Here is a 27,546-nt window from a genome sequence, read left to right as displayed (position 1 = left end):
CCGGACACCTTTTGTAGACCTTGGTCCATGCCGTAGGTTCTTTACACGATGAAATTCACGAACTGCAGCAGAAGCATTCCCTTGTTTTTTTTAAACAGCTGCACCAATAATGCACGTTCAACTAAAGATAACGTCATCATTACAGTCGGAACATCTGCATGGAAACATGACAACGCCTGCAAACCCTCAACCTGTTTTGCATAAAGCTTCCTCTTCTTCGTAAGCATGCAAATCACGTCATTTTTTTTTCCATAGAACTGACAGATTTTCCCCGTTTTACATTTTATTACTCATAATTCTTGTTCTGGATTGTTAATATTCATTCTGTATTCCGTTTTGGTCATTTATTGTGTTAAATTTAGTTTCTTCGGAAAATACGCCATCTGGTGTCAATTTTAGATTTTTTTTTTTTTTTTTTTTTTTTTTTTTTCAAAATTTTGTGAGTGCATCTCGTTTATAGTCTATATACAAAATTTCGTTGCAATCCGTTCACCTGTTTGCGTTGTAAGATGCTGTTTATAGGGGGAATTTTATTATAACTACCTTGTATATGCTGGAGAAAAATTACATTTTCCTTCTTCCACTTACCCTATTTGCACAAAAAGTTCTGTAAATATTGTTACTATATCTTCAAGATATTATATGATTTTCTGAATATCGAACAACCCCGTGGTGATATCGCAACCAACTTATGCTAATAAGATAGTAACAACTATTGCTCGAAATTTTTTGGATTCGAGAAATCTAATTAAAAACAAGAAACAAACAAATCTTAGGAATGATACGTCAAGCGATATATTAGAACAAATATGATACAGAAAAAAATTACAATTATCATATTTATTTCTATATTTTTTACTTTATCTTCGAAATTTGGTTTGTTTAATTCAGAAATTTATAAAATCTTTGATTAATTATAAATGTGAATGGTAAGAAATCCCTGATATTTAAAAATTTTTGCAAGTCAAAATTGATGCAAATAAAATATAAAATTGTAATAAAATGTGGAATTGTATTTCTCTGTCATAACGTTATCAAACTAAATTGTGATTTTTTCCTTGAAAATAAAAACGGAAAAATGATTAAACCTATGAAATTGTAAAATCAGAATTTAGGTATTATAAAGTCAGGATTGATGATAATATGTTTTAAAAGTTTTATTTGATTTGAACTGAAATTTAGTAAAAATGCAAATAATTTCGCTTTTAAATAAAAAATATATTTAAATTAATTTTGAAACAATTGATATTTCCAGACATTCTTATCTCTCTAAGAACAAAAATATTTTTTTAATATATTTATAATGTTTTTTTGTATAGAATTACTGGAAATTATTATTTTATAGTTTACTTGCAGGTCTTGTCATATCAAGCGGTATAGTGATTTGTGGCGCCATCTACCGTCCATTAAAGTAAGAATTTTATGAGATATTTTGAAATTAAAATAGAACATTTTGCACCATATATCGGATTTCAAATGTAGGAAAATAAAATAAAATAAACAGTTTCAAATCTATCCCTAAATTCTAACTCAAAAGAATGCAATCTTTTGAACACTATTCAGTAAGTAAATTCCTGCTGGTATTCCAAAATGAGCGCAAACTCCAACTGAAATTCGCTACGTTGTATATTTTAATATGTAAGCTTGAAGTAAAATATGGGCTACAAAGCACAGCAGTATTATCACATATAGGCAGCCTAAAAGATCCGGAAGTCCAAGATATTTCCTCCTTTATCTTTAGGGAATTTAGGTTCGTTTGATATAAGAACTGTATTTAAAAGCATTATTATCAACTGCCGTTTATATTTCAGATCATTACTCCTTGGATTTTTTTCTTTTTATGCTTCCAAATTTTCTTGTGGATCAATATGTTTCAATTTGTTCTATCGTTGACTGAATGACTCAGGAGTCAAAATCTCTGCTTCATATTAGAGAATTTGTTATACCAACATGTTTTGATTTTTTTACCGTTTTTAGAACAATAGTAAATTTAAATTAATTTTTTTCATGGGAAATAATAAACCAAATCTTTTGAAAGCAATCCCGTTATTAAATGTCTTGTAATTTCAGTTTGCTATAATATTAATAACTTAAAATTCTTGTATAAAAATTAAATGAAAATCAGTATAAAAAAACACAGTGGGGAGAAAAGGAAGAATGAATTAAAATTTACATTGGCTCTAGAAATTAAATTCTCATGTAGTAAAATTATATTATTTAGTCTTAGACATCAATGTAGCTGACTTTCATAGCTTCTTCAAGGTAACAGAAAAGCAGACCAGAATGAAAATTCCATCGGTATTTTTATAACAAATATTTATATTTAAGGAACAGTAGAAAGAAAATGACCAAAGAAACCATGGGGGATTCTTAGAAATTTATAAAGAGTATCATTAAAGTTCAAACAAAAAATTGAACTAAAATCTGTTTCTTCAACTAATATACTGTTATGAACAAAGTATTAATTCCTCTAGACTAGAACTAGTTCGCTTAAAATGGGCATATGATGTAACAGTCAACAGGCTTCAATAATAAGTAACGACCCTTATTAACACAAATACGGAGATGACATAACATAGCCGATCCGTACACAAGCAATACAGAACAGCACACTTAGAACTAACAGCAGCCCACAAATTATAATTGGGAGTAATCAATAACCACAGCACACAAAGCTGCCAGATAGAATTCAGCAGTAGGAGGGAATCAACATAGCTATTCACTAAGGGTCTCTCCAAACGCATGCAGTTCTCCACTGTCTCCTCGCTTCAGCTGTACCCAACTGCTGACTCACTAACTGCACTACTAGCTACTCCGCACACGCCACGATGCTGCTTCTTGTCTCCACAGCTCGGCGCACTGTACCAATTCTCAATCCACTAAGAATTGATTGAGCTCCACTTAATGCTTTCGCTTCGCTGGACTGACCCAACTAATTCATCGTTGTCTCATTATACGACTTTATGTGATTGACTTCGGCTTGGACAGTCAGTCTTTTATAGCTTTCGGAGCAGGGAGGAGAAGGTTCTAGTAAATTCGCCTCCTATTGATCCTATCTCCAAAATTCCAGAAAATTCTAGTATTATTCATTTTGTCACCAAAGTCGCCAAATTCATTGCCAAGTTGCTAAATGGTTGGCAAGCCCGGAGGTCATTGATCCATCAACTTATCAGCATCCAATAGAACTGACCATAAAACTATCTTTTCTACGATAGAACTAACAATGCTGGGAAGCAACATAATGGATTCGCAGCAATAGTTCTAAAAAAATAATTTTAGTAAGACAAATAGAGCAAGTATAAGCATATACTTTAAAGTAAGTTATTCAGGACCATTCACTCCAGCTGCTTGATTGAACACCTTACTAGCGAATACTTCTAGCGGCCTCTCCTTCCCCATCCACATTCAGCATCCTGGCAATAGAAATGACGAGATGAATTAGAGCGGTGAATATTTGAAAGGATCAATTATGCAATCATCCATTATATATCACGGTAATTCTGATTTGTTATCTCTCTTTAAATCCAATTTGGAGTGTCTTCACTCCATTGGTGTTCATGATGATGAGTATTTGTCAAAGTGCAAGAGTTTCATATGGCGGAAGTTAGTCACATGAGTATTTGAAATCTCAGGGAATGGTCCGTAGAAATAAATAATGGACTTTTCATATTTATTTTAAGTACTATTTTGCGAAAATTAAATAAATTGTACTAAATTGCGAATTAAAAAATTAAATTAAATAATTAAGTACTACATTGCTAAAATTTAAAATTATAATAATGGAATAATATTTAATATTGGGATTATATAATTATTCGTGTATTTGAAATGATTAAAGGTAATGGAAACAAGATTAAATGCTGACATTTTTAATTGTGTTCCTGAACTTTAAATATAATCCATAAAACAAACACTGTATATATGAGCCGTTTATTTTGAAAGTGGGGCAAGTCCATTTTTGAAAAAAAATGGAGATAATGGCAATTATAGATAAAACTTGTTATGATCTTTTTATGAGTAAAATATTTATAGTAAAAAAAATATTTAGATTCTAGTATTTTGGAGATGGAAGTTTTAGCTCTTAACAGTATTGAAAATCTGTTTATTTTGAAAGTGGTGCAAGTCCATCTTAGATTGAAATTATATTTGACCGAACATATTAGGGCAAAATTTAGCTCCAGTTGCTCTATGGTGAAGGAAATGTGGCCGTTTGACATCATGTCTGAAATCTAGTGTATTTATATTTATCTATTTTTGATATTGAAAATCGGTGGTTGTACTGTATTTTATAAATAATAAAAATTATATCTTAATTTTGTGTGTCGATAATAATGTTTTCATCACCGATTTTTCAGTCCAGTGACAAAGAAATAAATATCATTGATCACAAATTTTATTGTCAGGACATTCATTTCTACCGAGCGATCGTGATTTTGGAGTGGAACTATCCAGTAACTATTCAATCCAGAAGCCAGTTCCTTGCATATTCTCCAGTATTACTATAAAGTAATACAATGTCGAAAACATAATAAAATTTTAGTACATGAAATTAAACATGGAAATTTATTTTTAACCCAATCTCTGGAGAAAGTGGTTTTAAAAAGAAAGAAAAATACCGATGGAGAAACCGTGAATTAATTAACTATATGCTGGATCAGATTTACAAGGGGTGCACCGTACAAAGTGTTCAACAAAACTTCGATAGAACAAGATTTTGAATTTAAAATTATCGATTTGTTAACACAACGAGGAAGGTAAATAATTTCAAGTAATTTCAGAAATATAAAATTATCTTGTATGTAAGAAAAAAAGGAGATTTATTACATCTGAAAAATGCAAGGATATGAGGCATTTAAATGCCATTACCATATATACCTCCCGTTCTTCATGAATTTTTTAAAATGTTAAAACGAATAAAATTCAAATTGATTATACCTACGTATAAACTGAAATATATAATTTCAATGAAATTCTTAATAAAACTGAATTGTTTGTTATGTTATATTTTCTACTAGAATATTCTTGGTTTTGCTTCCCTTTATATGAAATGAATAAATATTTATAAAAATTTGAATAATATTTTGTTTTAATTCTTAAAAAAAGACTGATGCAACTGAAATATTATTTCCCAATTAAATGAATAATTGCAATAATTCTTTAATTGTGAAAGTGAGGCAAGTTCATTTAGTTATAATGGAACTCTTCAGTACTGTAAACACTTTTGGATAATAAACTTACATTTTCTGGTTCCACAAAATGCAAAAAATACCTCCATTAACACTTACCTATATTTTTAAATTTATTGAAGCGCAAACCTTTAAATATCTCGCAATAACAAAAAATGAACTTACCCCATTTTCAAAATAAACGGCTCATATTATGGGACATCCTATTTTCTTTTTTCCTACACAAATTCAACATTTGTTGTTTTTTATAATAAATTAACCCTAATTGTTATTAATTCTTTGATGTTGTGTTTATAATTATGCACATGTGAAGAAAATTTAACCCATTCTTGTTTTTGCTACGAACTGTATTCTATACTTTTGTTTATATTTTTGGGACAGAGCTTACATAATAAAAAAATAATAGCATATCTTTGAAAAAAATGATTAAGAGTAATTTTGTAATGAAACTAAAACAGCTTTCACTGTGTCATTAAATATTTAACCACATGTTTTTCTTCTACCGTTGGAAGCTGAAGAAAGACGCTGTCTAATATTTGGTTAATTCATATAGACAATTTAAAGGTGAAGTTACAATAGCGAGAAAGACGATGTGTAATTAGATGCTCGATTATCTGAACACCTACGTTTCTAAAGACGGGTTTTGATTCCATAAGAAAAAATTCATTTATACAGTAAATAGAACATGTATGTGTATTATTAAATTATTAATAATTAACACCTACTTGTCGAGAAGTAAAAATTTCAGTTATCCTAAAACTCCTAGCAAAATCAATTTTGTACTAACTGATTATACTTGGTATAGTGTAAAAAACATTGTAATGAGTAAATTTTCAGCACATAATTTAAAGATTATCCTGAAAATATTCAGTATTTGGAATATTTCATTCCTGAAAAAGGAAAATAATAAATATTTAATAGCTGATATTTTTCTTGAAAAAAGTCGAATAGTTTTTTTTTAAAAGAATAACAGAATTCTAACACAAGTAAGATAATCTCAAGAGTTTTTAATAATTTTTTTCACAATTTTCTTAAAATGTAGATTCTAAAAATTAGTTTCTTCACAATGAATTTATATATGTATGAAATTAGTTTATTTGTTTTAAGATCGTTTTATCCATGATATATTTTATCTTTTGATATTTGGAAGATAATTTGGTAAGATAATTTTTAAATTTCGAGATTATTTTTAAATTTCGAATGAAGTCACAGATATTTGTGAAGCGATACTTCATGAAATTTTTGGCTGACATTTATATCTTTAAATTGCATTCCTTTTTCTAAATTAAAAATTTGTTTTGCGTTTCCTCATTTTAGTGTTATACCAAACATAATAAATCACGCTTTTTGTTAGTAAATTTCATATAGTAGATTCAGTATAAAAAAGATATTTTGAAGCATGCTTTCAACATTGCTTTCTTTCCTTCGTCTCATTTTTCAAAATCTGTCAGCATAATTTTTTTTTTCAATCAGTGGTACATATTGACATCAAAGAATAATGTATGTTACATTCAATCAGTGTAGTGCACTTTTTTCTTCTTTTAAATAAACTTTAAAATGTAATTAATTATCCAACTGCATGAGAAATAAGAGTGCAAACATCGGTCAATGTTTAGGGGTGAAGGACGAACTCCGCGCACTTAAGTTGTGTAGTAATAAATTTAATAATTATTTTCCACTGACCAATTTTCAATAAGTATAATTATATATGAAATGAGAAAAGTTCTTTTTTGTACAACCAGTGGACATTTTAAAAAATTCGAAAAAGTTAATTTGCTTTGAATTATTTCCCATGACTAATAATTATGTGCATTGAATGGGGAGATTCTTTATATGTGACCAAAAGCCACATCACATACTTTAAATTACCGAAAACAATTATATGCGAATTACCAACTGCAGTGTATTTCTCCATTCTCTCCTATGTGAATATTGCTCTCGCACTGGCTGTGACACTCTTGCGGGAAGATGATAAACTCACTCGCTACATTGCAACACATTTTATTAGCCAGAAAAATATAAATTTTGAAAATGTAATTATTTTCTCTTAATTTATCTGCACACGAACACAGTGTGTTAAAATTTTCATTTTGTAATTCTTAAATGTCTTTGAAAAATATTAAAATGATATGATAAATGAATTTAAGCTATGAGCATCATGTCTTGTGACACTTTTTTTTTTTTTTTTTTTTTCCATAACCAAAGACATTTCAAATAAAGTAATGGAATAGTCATCTAGCTAGTGGTTAAAAGGCAAATATACTGTAAGCATTATTTTTGTAAATGATTTAATAAAACTATTCGTTTAGTTTTTAAAAATGCATTAATTGTATAAATGAATGAGAAATTCATTGCTGCTTTTAATTAATAAGGTAATTAATGTGAATATTTTGTTAGTTATGGATAACTGAAAAATAACTATAACTTCCACTTACTACCGTTCATTACGTCATTGCGTGTCAGAGACTGCAGTGTTGTCTACTTACCGCTTTCTTGTTTGTATAGTTTTGTGTATTTAAATATTGTGGTTTTCCCTTACCTTCTACTAAGTTTTAACAAAAATTTACAGAAATGTAAGTTTCACAAATCAGCTTTAATTGTTTTATATCTAAGTGCATATTGAATGTAAAGATTTTGTATTGATCTGAAATGCAGGGCGATATCATTTAATATTGAATGTTTGATTAATTTAGTAGCTTATGTTTCAATTCTTGTTGAGTTAATGTACATTCCCTTTATTCCATATGCAATTACTTTTAGATATTTCTGCAAACGGAAATAACAGAAATATTTCATACCATATTTGCTCTTTTTTTACTTGATGGTTTTTTTCTTTTTTTATATTCGTGATGACCTTTGGAAAAGTTTGAATAAAAAATAAATTAATAAGCCTCTTTATTTTAAATAAGAATAAAAGCTTTTTATGTGTTTATGGTTAAATTATTCTATTTGAATTACAGTTTAATTATTTTAAAGATTTGGATGCCATTAAGTGTCATCTGTCAAAAGAGAAAAGGAATTTATATCACGCAACTTAAACTTAATTGTTCAGTTCTATACAGATCTAGTTCTTGAGTACCGACTTTAAATATTTTAGTTTTTTCTATACATTTACAATTTTTCTATTTTTATATCATTTGAATGATCCACAAAGTCAACATTTAAATTCATGTTAAAACAAAGATATATATTGCATTTTTTTTTTTTAATATTACTAGTAATTATTTTATTACTTTTTAAGTACTTTTCTTATTAAAACTGGTTTTAAGCTCATATCGCATTAAACTTAAAATTTACTGTTGATAAAATATATTTTGTTAAAAGTATTTCCTTGATTATTGTATATTATTTTTCATTTAAAATTTATATAACTTCAGAAATTATCATGACATTTTACTTAAACAATCTGGCTTGAAATTCATAACTTTTTAATATCAGTCTCAAAATCAATTTTACATTTGAACTTTGCTTATTGATTTTTAATTACCAGCTTTCTTTTGAATTTTTTTTATATACATTCGACGAATTATATGATGCTGATGACCAGCCTTTTATACTTTTGGTAAATGAAACTTAAAAAGATTGTATCATTTCAATCAGTAGAAAAATGTAATCTCGTAATTTAATATTAGGAACTTTAATTTACATTTATCTTTTCCATCCTTGAAATTCTATGTTTAGTATTTCAGTTGAGAAACCGCAAAGTGAATAAATAAATTTTTAAGCTGGAATGTTAAAATAATGAATTTATGGTTGCAGTTATTTATAGTTTGTTTTATTTATGAAATTTTTTGTTTCTAATAAAAACATGATGATTTTTAAGTGATTTTTTTTTCCATCTACTTTTGGATTTATATAATTAATATTTTAGCTTCAGTTAACATTGCATGTGGCTGTAAGATAAAATATTAAATGAGATCATGGTTTCATATATATATATAAGTAACCAATCAAAGTAAGAAATATTTTGAAAATGAAACGAAATAGTTTCAGAATCAACTAGAAATTATTTCTTATTCAAACTAAAACCAAAAATGGAACAGGAAAAGCATCATAGTATTTAGAGAGCGCAAATGCAGCTACATCTAAAACACAGATGAATTGAGACAAAAGTAATAAAAATCAAGTTAATAGGAAATTCAAATAAACCAAATATATATATATATATTAGTTAGAGGCCATATAAAAGGAAGAGTTAATTCATTCTTTCCTTTTTATATGCCTCTTAAGAAAAATCAATTTTTGGAAATCTTGTATTAATTATATATTTTAGAAATTATACTAAATATTTTTATAAAGAATTTTTTTTTCTGTCTTGCATCAAATATATCTATTCAATTAAAGTCTGAAATCATATGTCTTTATAAAAAAAAATGCTTATAAAATAGAATGTGCTGTGAAATAACTTGGTTGAATTTTATTGTGGTACCTATTAATTAGTGGTGAAAGAGTCAAAACTCACCAAATGTAAATCCACAACAAAAATTATTGCCAATTCTTTATTGTTAATTAAGTCCTTTATTTTTGACAGAAAATATATAAATTATTGTTCAATAAATAATCAATAAAAGAATCAAAAATTTTAATATGCACATTATAATATTTCTTTAATCTTTTTAAAATTATATAACATTTTAAGATAAAGATGTTTGATAACTTATATAGCATTAAGATAAATATTAATCCTTTACTTTTGAACTTGGTGATTATATTAATATTCTCATAAAGATTATTCAAATGATAGAAACAAGTATAAAATATTATAAGTTGCTTGCCAATCATGTTTATGGCTATACTGATTTAAAAGAAATAAAAACATGTTTCTGGTTGTATTTGTCTGATGTATAAATCATTTATACATTTTTTTTTTCTTTTGATTTTTAAATAAAATTAAGAAAATCATTACCTTGCCATATGGTATTGTATTATTCTCGTTTTGAAGATTTTGTTTTCATTAATAGCATTTCCTTATTTACATGGGGGACAATACACTTAATAATATGAAATATCATAAGTTTTTAGCCATTTTTAATCATTTTTATTGACCTAAGGTTATAAATTGTGACTTGTTAAAGAATTTTTTAAAGTTTTAAATGTTATGAATCTTTTTTTATTTTATTTTTTTTATTTTTAAGAAATAACATTAGATTTTCGTTAAAATAGCACATAAATTTCCTGCTTAACTCTTATACATATTATTTCCTTATGTAAATGTCTTTTTGCAATTTTTTTAAAAGCATATTAAAATTCAATATGAATATGTGCTAAAATTAATTTCTTTTTCCATTTTCTTTAATCTCTAGAATTGAAAAGCACTCATTTGTTAAGTTTCTATCAAAGATCATTTCATCCTTTTCTCTCTCTCTCTCTCTCTCTTTGTTTTGTGGCTTATTTATAACATAGCAGTTTTATCATTATAAACATGTAAAATAAAAGAAAGCTTGTTTATAAATAATTCCTCTTTCTTGTGTTAAGGTCGGCTCCTCCAGAAACTGCACCTCCCGCAGCAGGGCAGGAGGGTGCACCACCTGAAGGGGGAGAAGCACCTAGGCAGCCCAATCCACAACACCAAGCCGCTTCTAGAAGAATACAACAGACGCAAGCCCAAGTTAATGAGGTATTGCTTCTCTTTAATTTGTCATTTTTTGTAATATTTTGGAGTAGATTATTTTTTAAACATGATATATTACTGACTTCCTTATACGTATAAGCTTATGCAAATATAATATTTTGAGAATATTAAAATATTCGTCCTATTACAGAACTAATTTCTTGGAAAATCTATTTATTAAATGTCAAATTAATCACTATGGAGGATATATCTCCTCTTACAGCAATGTATGTGATGCACTTGAATTTATTTGAATAGAGAACTCCATAAGTGGCAAGAAGAGATTAGAAAAGTGAATAGTTTGATGAGATGACAATTTAAAATAATCAATTTCATATACATAACAAGCTCTCGCATCAAAAATGTATTTACAAAAACTATAGGTTTCACTGCAAAAAATAATTTCCATATCTAAGTGATCCTGAACAAATTGATGGATCAGATGAAGAATTTTTAAGTTTTGAATTTAAATTTGCTCTTATCTGCTCTTTGGATTACTTGCACTGTGTGTTACCAGAGATATTTTCTTTTCCAGTATCTAATGATTTTTCCATATGACAAGATAGTTTTGAGAGTCTAATTTGTTTTATTTAATAAATTTAAATGAGTGTCTTTAATTGATTTTTATTACTCTGAAAACAGATGACTTATTAATTGTCTGAATGCCTAATTATTTTTATCTGAAAGCTCTAAGGTTTAAAAAAAATAGCTTTTGAAGTCAATAACCATTTTTTTTAAATTTAATCAAATCTTAAAAATCATTTAACTTTGAAAAAAAAACTTTAAACATGAATTTTCTCTTTAAATTTAAACATGAAATTTTGAAAAAAAAATCGTTTTGACTACTTAGGAAGTTAAAGGGTCAAAGCTGTTATTAATTGCAGAAATTACCAAGGTAGATTTTGTTCTTATTTGGAAAAACTGTTCTGTTTCTTCAATTAATTTTTGAAATGAAACAAAATTCTGTGACATATTGAGCAATTCCCTTATAACAAAAACTGAAGCAATTGTTATGAAGATTCATTTTTAATATTTCAGTGTGATATTATACTTTACAGAAAATTAGAATTTCAGTTCTTCTGGTTGTTGCTGTATATTTTAAGTTCTCTTCTTGTGAATTTTATAAAATATCTATAAGGAACAGAAAAGCATTAAATATTGGAACTGTTTTGAATGGGATTTCGAAAATATAGAATGAAGCATTGTGCTTTATCTGTGCTTGTGCTTTTGTTTCCTTTTAATATCTCAGTAAATATAGTCTAGTATGGCATTGCAAATTACTTTGCAATTACTTACTTATGGCATCACAATTTGATATAAAGTTATGAAGTTCAGAAATATATTAATTCTGAATGTCTTTCTTCATGATAAAAAAAAAATTAAATAACTTTTTTTCATTTTTTTTTTTTTAATTCTGTTTAGGTTTTGTTTAAAAAAAAAAAGGTAAATAAAAGCTGCAGATGATACCATTAGAATTTAAATTATATAAAAAGGATTTTTGTGATTTTTTATTTCTTAATTTGAATCCTTATGAATAAAATTTTTGTCCCCTGATTAACATTTTTTTTTTTAATCAGAATCGCCAGAATTGATTCTGCACGCAAATACATGCGAAAAATTCATCCGAAACAACAAAATATTTTTTAGAAAATTTAACATTAGATTTCAAAATTCATGCTTTGAAGTGCAGATATACATATTTTTATTTTTCCTTTTATAAGTATAGATAATAATAATATATATTTTTTTTATTTGCCTGTGTTTGATTTTAAAATGATAAAACTTGGTATGGATAATTGTAACCTCCAAACTATTGGCTAAAGATTCCTTGCTTATCCTTGAAATGTTATAATGGCACAATATGCCGTAAAATCAATACAAATTTTGATTTCATTTTTATTATTATTTTTGATAAATAAATTTTTATATTCATTTTTTTAATAAAAAGAAGTGTTTTTTAAATGCTTTTATGAATAAAATGTTTTGAAAACAAATGAATACAGTACTAATCCTAACATTTTTCTTTAAAAAAAAAAATAGGTTGTAGATATCATGCGTACAAATGTGGAAAAAGTTTTGGAAAGAGATCAAAAGTTATCAGAATTGGATGATAGAGCCGGTAAGTTGCTCTTCTTCACCTGAATTTAGCTGTGAATATTAGACCTAAATTAATCTTAGTAAACATGTTGTATGTTTATATAAGTTCAAGCAAGGAAAAATAAAATTCTATGTTTGTGAAGAAAGTAATTCAATAAATATAAAAGAGGAGTTGACAATGTTAAAGTGTACTTTTATAACTGGCATAAAGTAGCAGCTTATTTTCCACTTTATGAGAAATTTTTTAAATGCTGTGATTACTTTTCAAACAGATCTAAGATATGTATTCCTAAGTGTAAATAACTATTCATAATTATGAGCTTTTTCATGGGTGGAAATAAATTTCATTTACACATTTTTATAAAATTGTTCTTTAATTGAAGTTGTACTTTGTCTTAAATTATCTGTATGTAATTGAACATTGATTTTGTATCTGCCAAAAACACTAGTGAAATAAATTTTTTTAAAAAGCATCCATTTGGAATTGAAATTTACTTTCTGACCTCCCCTGTTCTTTATAATAACCAGGGTTATTCATTTTATATAATTGAAGCCTACATTAGATTATGCAATTTTTGTGTGTGTTATTATGTAATGTGGACTCCACAGAAATATTCTTCAGAACTGCGAGCATTTTATGTTTGATTAAGCATGATTTTTAAGGTATATGATTAATGGAATATTCATTTCTATCACGTTTATTAACAAATATCATTTGTATGTTTAGAAGCGTTACAGCAAGGTGCTTCACAATTTGAACAGCAAGCAGGAAAGCTGAAGAGAAAATTCTGGTGGAAAAATTGCAAGGTATATCAAATTATAAACCTTACTCTTCATATTTGTTTAAATATGTAAAGAGTTATAAAAAAGCTGAGTCGTAAATATAAAATGCCTTATTAAGAGACTTCAAATTCAGACAAGCAGTGACTAAAGACTCAATTATTCCATTTGTGATTATAAATATGGCTGATTTATTGAATTTTAGATTTTTTTAAGTCAATTGTAGTAATTTAAAAGTCAGCGATTGTTGTAAATGCACTTACACATGCACTTTAAGCTCTTACATGCACTTAAATTAGAAAAAATACTCTAACTATGATATGGAGAGTGTAAATTCATCAGCAGATTTTATATATGGAAGATTGATATAAATTATAAATATGTAATAAAGAATTGAATTTATTATTATAAAGATGTAACTTTTAATTGTCAAATTGGGAAAAAAACACTGAAAATAAACAAATTAGAAAAAAGTAATATTAATAGGTGCTTCTCATCTCTATTTATGTAAAATATGCAATCTTAAATATAAAGTTTGTGATTATATAACAGGGTGGATATTGTTGTAAAAAGTGCTTATATTTTGAAAACCCTAAAACCCAAGCACCTTTATATCTAAGCATTTAAAAGTGCTTGATTTTGAAAAAAAGGTCCTTATAAAATGTTTACTTTTCTCAAGAAATGCCAAGATTTTTGCTTTGCCATAAAAAGTTGAATTACATATTGATCAATAAATATATAACATTGTAACATATCGAACAATAATTCGAAAACATGATCAAAAAAGTTTCTTTACTGAATGTATCAAAGAAAAAGAAAAAAAAATTAACTAAAGGTAGAATTCAGAGAAGGGATTCAGGTATAGGGGTGCTAACATGTTTTAAGATAAGACAGTGGCAAAAACATTTTCTCCAATTAAGCCAAATGTTAATTATGTTACATAAGAATATACAAAATAATTAGTAAAAAGTATTCTTAGCATAGAAAATAAACAATTTTTAAATATGTGACAAAAAATGACTTTCTATCATGATTTTAAAAATTAATTAGAAATATATGTTAGTTAATTTTTTAAAAATATGAAAAACTTATTTTATTATGTTTTATTGTACAGTATTGTATATAAAAACAGAATTAAAATATTTGATACATTTTTTAAAATTAATAGTACATATTTTAAATTTTAATACTTAATGCTTCAAAGCCATCTGAAAAATCTCAAAATGATCATTGTAGAGATTGACATTACACAATTTATATTACATCTTATATGTTTTTAATCGTCTGTTTTGTCATAAATAATTTAAAATTTTATTAATGTTATCAGAAAAATCCATAAATCAATCATTCATAAATTTATACTCTCCCACCACTTAGAAAGATAGATAAGTAGTCTTTTAGCCATGATTGCACAAATGAAACAGAGGAGTAAACCTCTTGCTAGTAACATCTTATCCCCAATGAGAATATAAATTTTAATGGCCATTTCAAAATGAATGTGTTTCCTTTTACATCAAAAACCGTTTCTGTCAATATTTCTAAAAATCTAATGATTTACAGACATTTGTCATCTATCCTCAAATAGAAAATTATTTATGTATGAGATTAATCTTTTGATAAAACTATTAATTAGTAACACCATCTAATATAAATTGTTTCATTCTAATGCAAATGCATGTATGTGATGTTCAGACCTAAAGAGAATCCAGCACGAATGTGTATATGTATCTTTCACCCAGAAAAGGTTAAAGATAATTTGACCTGCTAAAATAAATTTTTCTTTCTATGTCAAAATATTAGTATCTGATACATTTAAAGTTGTACCTTTGAAAATCATAAATAGCGCTTATAAATTATCGAAAGCTAATTATGCAGGCAAGTCAGTTTGAGATAAGCCTTAGATTCACTAGAAACATGATTTTAAAATAATTAATGTTTCTGAAAAAGATACTTTTAATTTAAAATTACTGTGTTAAACATTTGTTCTGAAAAATTGCCAGTTTCAGAATAGTTTTGTGTTTATGTTGTATTGATCTAAGAAAATTGGCTTGAAATACTTATGGTTATTATAACAAATTGAATAATCTATTGTCTCATTTATTGTAAGCACAGAATCTAGAATTATTGAAAAAAATGCAGAATTAAAAATATTACCCGAGTTTTATTCTTTTCTAATTAAAGTAGTGATGCCAAATTCTTCAAACTTTCTGAGATGTGATCCATCAGAAACAGTTGGTATTGATAGTTTTTATATGTGTATTTAGAAAAAGATATTAACAAATTGTGAGAAAAAAACTTTTTAATACTTTATTGTGGAAATTGATGTGAAAAGTGGACTTTCTTTAATTAAAGAATTTAAGTTGGAAACCTAAAAGAATAATCTCCTATAGCCCAACAAAAATATAAGTGATTATTTGAAATATTCTAAAAATTCAAATTGTCTTACAATCATGAAGGAATTAAGGTTATCTGTAGCAGAGGCAAGACAAAAAAAGAAATTTTAGAAGTATAATTTATAATCGGTATACAATTTGATATTTTGAAAATTTATATTTCTTCATAGTTAAATTTAATTATTTATAAATGTAAACTAAAAATTTTATTATAATGTAGTTGAAAATTTTGTTTTAATCTATTTTTATAACAAATTGTTAAATTAATTGTTAATAGTACATTAGATCATTATATTCCAAATTGCCTTAAAAATAATGAGAATAACTTCAAAAAAGCCTGGAATTTTTAAATGAAAAAAGAGTGGGAACCCTGTGTTTTGAAGCTTGAGTATTTGAAAGTGTTATGGAGTGTTGATAGAGATATGGGAAAGTTAAATTCGCCATTGTGTATTGTTTTTGTAAAATAGTATGAAAAGCAAATAATTATATTTTGATAATCAGATAATGTGTGTTTAATTGATTGATTTACTTTCCATTCTTCAAAAATAACATAAATTTTTAAATAATTTTTTTTTTCCTTTTTTTTTTTTTTTTTTTTTTTTTCTCCATTCTTTCCTATAATAATATAATAGTAACTTAGAATGCAACTTAGCCTTTTTCAGGAATAACATTATGATTGTTCAAAATTTGTCTATTATTTTGTGTTTAATATTATATTTGCATTTCAGTTCTCTTTTTTTATTTCTTGATATATGCAAGTTATTATAAAAAATATTAATTATTATCTATGTAGTATATTTTATTTTATTCATGTTTTAATATAAATTTATTTGTTTATGCATATATCTGTTAATCTACATTGATAGATTTAATTTTTGTATGGATATAAAGTGTGAAAATGTCAAAATGCAACTGATTATAATCCTGTACGATTCAAAAATTAGTCGTCATATTTTTGCTTTTGATACCTGTTATTCAGGTAGTTAGTTGGCCATTGAAGTAGTACATTAAATATAATAATTGCATTTTAATTTTGTTTTCATAATCAGTCTCATTTTCATGAATTATATTAAATTTGCAAATTGTTGTTAGATGTTCATTTATTATTCATCAACTTTCTAAACAACAGAAAGTGTATTTTGCTAATTAAAAAAATAATAACAACAAAGGTAAGAAATTCTTGCCAACAATGATAGAAATTTTTTTATTTTTTTTCTCATAAAACTAAAAATGGAGATAATTATCATTCTTAACATACCAGTTTTTGACATAAATTTAATAAATATGCATTTCAGTTGATTGGAAATATTGTTCTTTATTATTTTCATATGTATTCACTATTTTTGCTATTTTAGAATATTGATTAGAAATTAGAATTTAAATCATAATTAAAATTTTTAAATGTGCAATCCTGGAAATTGTTTATCAAAAACATCTAGCTTGAATATTCTTTGATAATTAAAAGTTTTTAGTAAATTGACTAATTTTGAATTGGGGGAAGCTTAAAGATTTGAATTTTGAAATTGATACATTAAAATTGCATTTTTCAGAATTGCTTTTTATAAAGCTGTGTATTATTTTTTTAAATTTTTATTGCATAATCATCTAGTTATTAAATGTTAATTAAATTACTTATTATGTTAATTATTCTTCCTTGCTGAGTAGAAATAAGTTGAAATTCTTTTTTTATGTTTTAGATGATTATAATTATGGTAATTATTGGAGTAGTAGTTGTTGGTGTTATTGGAGGTGAGTGGATTTTTATTATAACATTTCTTTTGTTTTTATTTGTTGCTGTTCTTTTTTATTCATCAGTTTGACTGTTCTTTTTTTGTTTCACCTGAATCTTTAATTTTCTTTGATTTGCAATTAAAGAGCATGAGAGGTAATATAGCCTCCTTTCAATATGTAAATTTTGTCTTGCTAAATTCTACTTATTAAATAAAGATAAAATTATTTTAAAAATATAAACTTTCTTTTAATATATTATTTTGAATAATGCTAAGTTGTTTCTTCCTTTCCTTTCCTTTGCTACTCCTTAAAAACATATTCCATTATCATTGGCACATGAGTTCTATTCACGCATTTCATGGTATCTTGAATATACATAAAGGGTCAACAAAGGGATTTTTTTTTTTTTTTTTTTTTTTTTTTTTTTTTTGCAGATTTAAATGGCAACCTTGTGTGTAAATCAACTGAAAGAAATATATTAATATGTGAAGGGGAAATTTACAGTTAAAAACCAAACTTTGATTATATTGAATCATCTATGAAAGCATGTCAGAAAATATATCAAATTAAAGTATAAAAATTGTTTTTCCATTCTCCAAGCCCATATTTTTGATTCCACTCACAATGTTTGGTTTAATTTTGCATTTTTCTTCAAAAATTATTTATATTTCATGGAAAAAAAATTAGTTTTCTATGTTTGAAAAAAAATTTCAGATACAGTGTGTAATTTTTCAGGAATCTATGAGATTTTAAAATTCTTTGATGCAGCAGATTTTCATATTATAATTAAAATGAAATTATAGACAAAAAATGAATATTTAATTAAAATTGCAAATTTGAATTAAATTGAATATATTTGGAATTCTGTTATTAAAAATTAAATTTAAATAATTTTTTCTTTCTCAGATATAACATTTACAATATGCAACTTTAATCTGATATGTGGCAATTTTAACCTTTGCTATTGTTATTTATTATAAGTACAAAAAATTTTATTCACTAATATTTAAATATAAATAAATTTCAATATAAATTTTCTGATAAATGAGTAAATTGTTCATTTTTTATTAGCTAAAAAATTTTATTCTCATCAACACTAAATATATCAACTATTATTATAAAAATGAAAAGTTTTAATTGGAAATTTTACTTTTAATTTAGATAAAGACATCAAAATCATTACACTGAAATTTATTTGATAAACTTCAAATGTAGGGCTAAATTAGTTTATTTGAAATAAAAACTAATGCAGTGATATTATATAATTGTAAAGAAATAATTCCATGAAATATTTAAGTTATAAAATAAAATTTTATCTTAAGTTTGTATGGAGATAGGACTATCAATGAGCCATTTTAACGTGATTGATGTTATTTTGATATTGATGCATTCAAAGTTATGTTTAAATCTGGTATAGTATTGCTTTCAATGTTCATGATTTCATTTTTAATTCTCAAGTTAATTTATCACTTTTAATAATCTTTGTTCTACATTTTCAATAATTAGCCAAAGTAATTGCATTCATTATAATTGTAACTAAACTTTTTTAATTAAGGTATGATATATATATATTTGATCATTAAAAAAAAAGTTCTTACTTTCAATTTATTGCAATAGTGATGTTTAAAAAAAAATTCTAATTGCCGCTTTCATTTTTATAGCCTATCTTTACATGTGATGCCCACAAACATTTTATTTTCTTGCTGTCTCTCGTGGTTTCACCTTTACAAAATTTGTAAAATTACCTACAATGGGACTTTGAACTAGACAAGTAGGTAGGTTTTTGTATGCAACATCAAGAATCCTACAAATTTTACTTTATGTATATTATTTAGAATTTTTCTTGTCGAACAGTTGAGTTATTTTATGTTCTTCAGTATTTTAATAGTGTAATAATCAGTGAAATAATTTAAAACAATATTTTTTTAAAGAAAAATTACTTTAAAGAAGAACTTTCAATTTATTGCAAGATTTTTCCCTCTTTAATCTCATGTAAATATAGCAAAGAAATAAAACATGCTGAATGAAGCATTATAAATGATAAATTAAGTGTAGTCTTTGATAAATTTTAATCTTGTCTTGCAAATGATAGTGTCATTGCTTGGTTTATCAGTATTTCGAAAAGGCATCAAAAGATATATGTTTATTCAAATTTTTATGAAAAATGCTTTCTCATATTCCTATTATATTTATTATTTCATACCAATCATAATAAAAAAACATTATTGAAGGATGTTTTAATAATTTATCAAGATTATAACATACATTTTGAACTAATAGTATTATGTATTTTGTATGTAAGAGAGTTAATGAACCAAACCTTTAATGTGTAGTGTTTAGCTTCAGGGGATATGAAGTACTTTTCATGGAGGATGCTTCATGGGGGGTGGATTATCAGATCTTGCTGAGTTTCAAAAAAATTCAGGTCCTAATGCTTTAAACAGCTGAAAACAATTCCACTATTGTCGTATATTTTCAGACAGATTGTCTGTGGAGATTGATCATTCTAAAATTGTTAAAGTTGTTGCTTTTTTCTACTCCATGAATCACTGTGGTATTTATATATATATATATATATAATATGCGTGTGTGTGTAACAAATTCGAATCCTGTCGGCTCTTTAATATGTAACATTATTTGTTGTGAAGCAGAATGCAGGTGCGACCAGCAGTGAAGAGACTTAGTAATTTTTAAAGTTCGATTTATTCTCTCCGGGAGGCAAGCATGATGCAGTTTTGAAGACAGTGAAGAGACTTTTTATCTTTTTAAATTCTTTTTAATACATCGGGAAAGCATAATTATTTACAAGCAAAGACGCGGACATTGCGCGTCCACCACAGTGCGGCACAAAGCAGAAGTGGGAAAGAAGGGGGAAATAAATTATCCCTTGTGTTATATAACCTGAGATTTTGATAGGGACAATGTTTCTTCATAGTGCTAATATATTAATAAGATTCTGATAGGGATTTCTGACGAATGTCAATCACATGTAAGGGAACACACAAGGATCTTTTAAAAAAGAATGTGCTTACTGGATATTTTTTACCCCTTCACGCCGAGCGTGCGAAAGTATCGGCATTTAGCTGATTCAGCAGTTTGAAGCTTCTCTTGAATTAATTAAGTAGTGAAAGTGGAATTGGATCACGAAATAAGAGAATATTTTAGAATGAAGTTACTATGGGCTAAATTAAGATAAAATCTTGGAAATTAATTAAGTTGAAATTAAAGTTTAAAATATCATTACATATATAATCTTGATTATAATTTATTAATGAAAAATAATGTTTTATCTAACTATTTTTCTATTAATAAATTTAACTATGTTGCAGGAAATTGAGGTATGTGGTGTAAAAAAATATGAAATGCTTTTTTCAGTATGCATTGTTTCAAATTTTTTAAACTTAGCTTGTGTTACTAAACATGTGTTGGTTTAATCATTTCTTTAAATTCACTTCTGTTACAGAATTCCCTTCTTTATATATATATATAAATATTGTTTGAAGTGTGATATGTCTGTCTATCATATGAAAACATTTAAAGTGTAGAGAATGGCATTTATCTTTTTTATAAGTAAAATATGAGTTGGTAAAGGAACAATATTTGAATAAAATTTCAATATTTTTTTTAAAACTTCATATAAATATAGAAAAGTATCAAGGTATCAAAATTGTAAAAGTTCTTTAAAAACATTTCAAAAACTTTTCTCAAAATTTCTTTCAAAATAGTTTGCTGGTGGTTTTTCCCTTTAGTGATGCATAGCATAATTTTCTATGGATTAAAATGAAACTAAGACTTTTAATGAAATCTAATTTTATTATTTAAAATGGCTTCAAATCTTCACACTAGCTATCTGCTTCAAAAATTGAATACTATCCATTGCGTGCATATGAATTATAGGCTACAATTGTAGCAATCTTTAGAAAAAAAGTCTCATCCTGATTTGTTCATTATATCTTTAGTTTGTGAAATATTACTTTAAAATAAAAAATAAAACATTTTAATCAAAAATGTTATGGAACAAAAAGTTTAGTGATATATAATTAAAAATTGTAATCAAGAAATTAAAATAAGAAATACAAGTTGGTTAAATTGATGCATAATCATTTTTATTCATTAGAAAAAATATTTAATTGCTGGAATTCTTTTAAATGCTGTTTTTATGCTGAATGAATGGTTAAAATGTTTTTAATAAAATAAACAATGTTAAATAAATTATGGAGCAATGTTTTTAAAAATAAGAATTAGAGAATGTTTGAATGTCAATTACATTAAACCTTCTGTTGAATCACAGTTAAACAGTTACATGACATCAAAAGATATGACAAGACTTTGTCATTAATGAGAATATAAATGGGAAGAAAAAAAATTCTGTGGTATTTTATATTTCAAATCTATGCTAAGGAAGATAGTTTCATGATAATTAAATTCTATTTTGGGGAAGGTCTAAATTGTCCAATATCCTTAACTGGGTCAAAAATCTGTTGTTAGTTTAAGTTGTTGATTAAATTAATTTGCTGATATGGAACAGCAAAATCTATTTAATAGAAAAGTGGATTCACCTGGTTTTCATGCAAGCTACTATAAGTTAAAAATTTAGTTTGTTTAGCTATCAGCATTATAAGTATTACAAAAAGTTATAAATTTATGTATTAACATGATAATACTTTTTGTTTACATTAATTGTCTTTTAATGCAGTAGCTGCATCACTTGTAAGAAAGTTTTATTCCATGTGCTTGCAATATATATTTTCTTGAAATCGATAACACACACAAATGCCAGAGATGCCCAAGTTGCATATACTTTAGAAGGTAATATTGTGCAAAACAGCATGAGTTAAATATAACTTGCTAAAATATTGTTTTAATTATAAATTCTTTATGGAAATTCTTGTACTGAATTATAATAATTTTTTATATTATTCTAAAAGGAAAGCTCTATATAAGGCATCAGTCCCAAGAAACACACTTTTTCTAAAAGATCTCAAAATTTTGGGCATCAGTGCAAATTTATTATTACTCTTGAAGAATAAAGCTTCAAATGTCGAATTGTTGACAAATAAAATATATGGCAATCCTGGCCTTTAAAATTTTATATTGTTTCTGGAGACAAAACATATCTCTGAACTTTCTTTTTATGTAATTTAGTAGGTAATTTTGCTACCAATTTAAAATTCTATGGATGTACAATGCATATTTAAATATAATTTGTGTATATTTTTTTGCAGCTTACTTTTATTCAAAGTACAGTAGTTAGATCCAAGACATTGTAGTCCTACCTTTTACCCTTGCAAAGCTTGCACCTGTGCTCAAGACTTTCCAAATCTTCAGTATCTGCATGAAATTGGTGTTATTACAAAAAGCAGTTTTTTCTGAACTTTAGAAGTTGACAGTTCTTCAGGACTGAAAATAAAAAGAAACTTATAAACTATTTGAATACTATGCTGTTCCATTTTTTTGGCAGACAAGGAGATTGTATATGTCATGAATTCCTCTGTAAAAACTCATGAGATGTAACTGGAAACCAATGCGCATAAGTGATAACAACATTGCTTTTGTTTTGTTTGATTGCTACAATTGCAGTTGGCAAATTCTTTTGGCACAGGCAGCTTATTGGGTGGGAAAACGCGATTAAATCGTAGAAACCAAATTTGTACTTCAAAATTTTAAAACAAAATGAAATCAACACCAAGGGAATCATGAGAGATGTATTCTTGTACATAGAAATTCTTAGAATATTCCTTGACTTAAATTTGAATTTTTCAAATGAGAGTCCATTTAGTAATGATGTGTGTGATCATTTATGTGCATTTAAATGAATGACCTCTTGTGTGCCAAAAAATTGGAAAAAAGTGTAACACGAGAGTCTTGCATTTTTGCGCTGTATTAGAGTTTACTCTTTACTCTTCTTTAGGAATAGTCAGATAGTGGAATGCTTCATTTTTACTTGTCATTGGTGCCATGTTTCTTCACCATTTTTTGAGGGATGCCGTAGACACCTTCACCTGAAATGTCGTGAAAAATTTGTGAGTTTCTGAGAAAACTTTTAGAACTACACATTAACAAGATCAATTTTCTCTTTTGTGTAGACAAAGAATCAAGTACCTTATCTATGTGCCTGTATTCTCTCCAGATAACTGAAAAAAAAAAAGTTATGTTTTGTTTCAACTCATTTCATTCATGTACGTTTGTATGATGAAAGTGTGGTGTACTTGCTTGTTAATCATATTACCATGAAAATGATATTTAAAACTTCTAGAACATTGTTTTTATTTATGCATTTTATTGAAATATTATCTTAAATAGAAGGCATGGAATTAAATTTTTTTAATTATTCAATGTCCTGCTTTTTATTTGTGTATTTGAAATCTGAGTCAAAATCTATATTTCAACTATTGATTGCTAAAGAGAGTTCACAAAGATGCTCATGTAAGTAAATTAAGGTGGTTTGTTTGTTTGTTAAATATGAAAAAATGCATAAATTTTTCTTAATAAAATTTGGTTGCAAGATTTTTCTACATTAAATATTTAAAATTCTCATCGTCTGTTTAAATGTAGTAGTGCATTTTCTATTTAAATAAGAGTGGTTAATCACATATTCTTAAATGTATTTTGTAATCAAATTCTATTACTTATGAGAGCTAACAATTTTTAAATGGTCAGTTGTATCATGTAAATTTTGTGCTTATGAGGTTGTCTTCTGTAACTTAATTTGTGTGACTGCAGTACATGAGGTTGAAAGTTGTGTCCAGAAGTAAATATTGTGATAAATATTACTATTAACAGGTACACAATTTAAAACAGAAATATATTAATTGGAATAAGACTGAAAACCAACTATGCTATATTAAAGTGTAAAAGTGTTTGACTGGAACTGTTTTAATTATTCATTATTTATCAGATTTTCATCTTTCAATTGAGCAGAGTCATCATTGTCATTTGTTATTGACATGCACCAAGCTATAGGCACTGTTGGTTTAGTGGTAAATGATTTATGAGTTTTTATTCTGTCCTGAAATGTGTGATTTTGAGTTGAGGAACTAAAACTAATTGATCCTTCTCTAAAATTGTATAGCTCGGATATTCTGAGATCTCAGGTTTCACTGACACATTTGTTTTTCTTCTATTCTAGAAAAGTTTTGTGCCTGAAATGCTATCAGATTTTGTGGTTCAATTAAGAATTATTCTTTTTTCCTAACATTTTTACTTCAAGAAAATATATTGTTTCATTTTATTTAATGGAAATGCAGTTTTTACTTTCAATTTCCATTTGCACAAATTCATATTCATTAGACAGATTTTTTTTTTATTTATTTGTGATGGATTTTTGTTATTTTATATATATTTATTATTATATAATTGGGATTTACTTTTAGTTCCCATTTGCACAAATTAATACTCATAAAACAAAATACTTTATTTGTGATATATTTTTATTTTTTTTTATACATTTATCATTATATATTTGCCATTATTTTATATGCATTTATTGTTATATATTGATAAGATTTTATGCAGTAATAACCAAATATTTCTTTGGTTTTTAAAATGTAACTATTTTTATTTATCATTAACTGAACAACAAATAAATTAAGCGATGAAAGAATACATTTGGAACCAAATACTTTTCCCTTTTGTCCCCCCTCCTCTTTATTACTTAGATATAAAAATTTTCTTAAATTTATTATGAAGGGAATTGCATAATATACATGTGTTTACCTATTTATTCAGGACATAGTTAAACATTTAATGTTTATTGAAAAGAATTTGGAGATTATTTTTTTCATATTATTGATTATTAAGAGAATTGTTTTATAATTTTTGTTATTTAGTGCAGGGATAATTTTTTGCCTTTTAATTAAAGTATACAAATAATAACCACAATTTTATTTTCTGCCTCCCTTGCATGCATTATATGCAAATAATAAAATCTTAGGACAATCAAACTGTTTTAATCTTAAACTTTTAACTCTCTGTTAATGAATTTTGAAATGGTTTGCCTATGAGTATTGGTTCCCCTCCTAATGTATTTGCATGTACATAATATTTCATTCACTATACTACCTTCGTTGAAATCTGTAGCAGCTTTCTCTTTAAGCAGAAATTTTCTGTTAGAATTATGTTATTTTCTACAAATATATCTTCGTGGAATTATACATATTTCCATAATAGTAAAGATCTGTTGTTGAAATAGTTTATCTTGTAGAAAGTTTTTTTTTCTTTTGTTCATTTTATTCAAACTGATGTGAATTTATTTCTTGAAATGTGAACGTGTATTTTTTAGTAACCTTCCCCATATAAGGAAGATATTATTCTATTATTTACAATCTAGTAAGTTCATGTGTGTTTTAATTTTAACTGTGATTTTAAAATGTGTGTGTACTGAGCATAGAGTAAAATTGCTGTGATCATGTATGAAGACACTGCCTGATAGTTTTGTGATTTTATTTTGAACTTGTGGTCGCTGCACCTGCAACAAATATTTTATCTCGTACTTAAAAGTTGCATATTATTTAGTGTAGAGACTGTTCTGATGTTCCTGTATTACAACTGTGAGTCTTTAGTATATTTTTTTTTCTAAATTTTGTTTTAAAGTTTAATAAAATAGAAAATTTTCTATTCAAGTAAATTTTCTGAAATCAATCGGATATTGCAATGCTTAGAAAGCATTAATATTAATTTTAGAAAAAATATGTAAGATCAGTTACTGATCAAATTAGTGGCATACAATAATTCATGACTTTACTTTTTCTCTTATTACTTTCCAACTCTCACTTATAGAATTTTTTAAAAATTTTCTCTAAATCTACTATGATTATGCAAAAAAAAAAAGTCTATATTACATTGGCATTGCCTGTTTTCTTTGAAAAAAATGTATTCATTGGAAGATTAATATAATGTAATATCATTACAATGCAATGAATTATATTTTTTAATTTTTGTTTCTGGAGAAAAATAATTTTATTGTTTTAGTATCGGTTATAATCGGTTTGTGGCTGTGATTATTATTTCTCTGGTTTAAATGCTGCTATTCTTAAATCTGGAAACAATTTTAGAAATATTTATTTTATTCCCATTTTTCATTTTTAATGCCTAAATAACTATTAAATAATTTTATATATGGGTGTTATGGATTTATACTATTAATAAGTTCATTGTTGATTTTGAAGAAGTTTAGGAAACCAACAGAAATGTTGCCTTCATCCAATGAGCGAGTTTCTCTTGGGAATTAGAAGTAGAAAGTAGATATGATTGTTTAAAAGAGTGCTGTTAAAGAATGAAAACATGCACAAAATAGACGTTTTGCATATGATTTTAGTTATAAACTAGTCAAGTTCTCTATTTTTTTAATCCTTTCCTGTGATATGTGTATACAGACTGGAAATTCATTGCCTTGCTTTCTTATTTATTTATTTATTTCTATGCTTTGGATGTCTGTTTTTGTTCTTAGAAATTTTAAGAATTGTATTGGAGTTGGATGTATTATACACTTAACTACATTTGTTATTTTTAATCATACATTTAATAACGTTGGTTTTCATCTGCTCTATTAAAATGTTATAAAAAATTCTTTGATGTCGTGTGATTTTTTTTAAACCATTGTTTATAACCATACCTTTGTGATATGTTTTGTCTTGTCAAATTTTATTTACATGCTGCACAAATGTTATCCAGAAAAGAACAGTCCTGTCATAGAGAAAAATTTATTAATTAACTAGAGGTTAATTAGAACTGTAACTTTCTCACCATT

The 27,546-nt window shown here is 26.1% G+C and overlaps 1 protein-coding gene across 2 annotated transcripts; it reads left to right on the top strand.

Moving 5' to 3' along the window:
• Nucleotides 1–7,634: 7,634 nt before the first annotated feature.
• LOC129972260 (vesicle-associated membrane protein 1-like) lies at nt 7,635–27,337 on the top strand. 2 transcript variants are annotated; one of them, XM_056086327.1, is made up of 7 exons: nt 7,635–7,759; nt 10,662–10,803; nt 12,838–12,916; nt 13,622–13,701; nt 17,765–17,816; nt 19,460–19,569; nt 23,024–27,337. In XM_056086327.1, coding segments are annotated over exons 1-6 (372 nt in total). In that variant the 5' UTR covers nt 7,635–7,757; the 3' UTR covers nt 19,477–19,569; nt 23,024–27,337. The 2 variants fall into 2 exon arrangements, with proteins under 2 accessions (XP_055942302.1, XP_055942301.1); XM_056086326.1 differs by having other exon boundaries at nt 19,460–19,573.
• Nucleotides 27,338–27,546: the final 209 nt, after the last annotated feature.

The sequence above is a fragment of the Argiope bruennichi genome, chromosome 6, assembly GCF_947563725.1.
Source record: "Argiope bruennichi chromosome 6, qqArgBrue1.1, whole genome shotgun sequence".
In the NCBI taxonomy this organism is placed as follows: domain Eukaryota; kingdom Metazoa; phylum Arthropoda; class Arachnida; order Araneae; family Araneidae; genus Argiope; species Argiope bruennichi.
The sequence above is the reverse complement of the archived record's forward strand: the minus strand, read 5'-3'. Positions and strand labels throughout refer to the sequence as shown.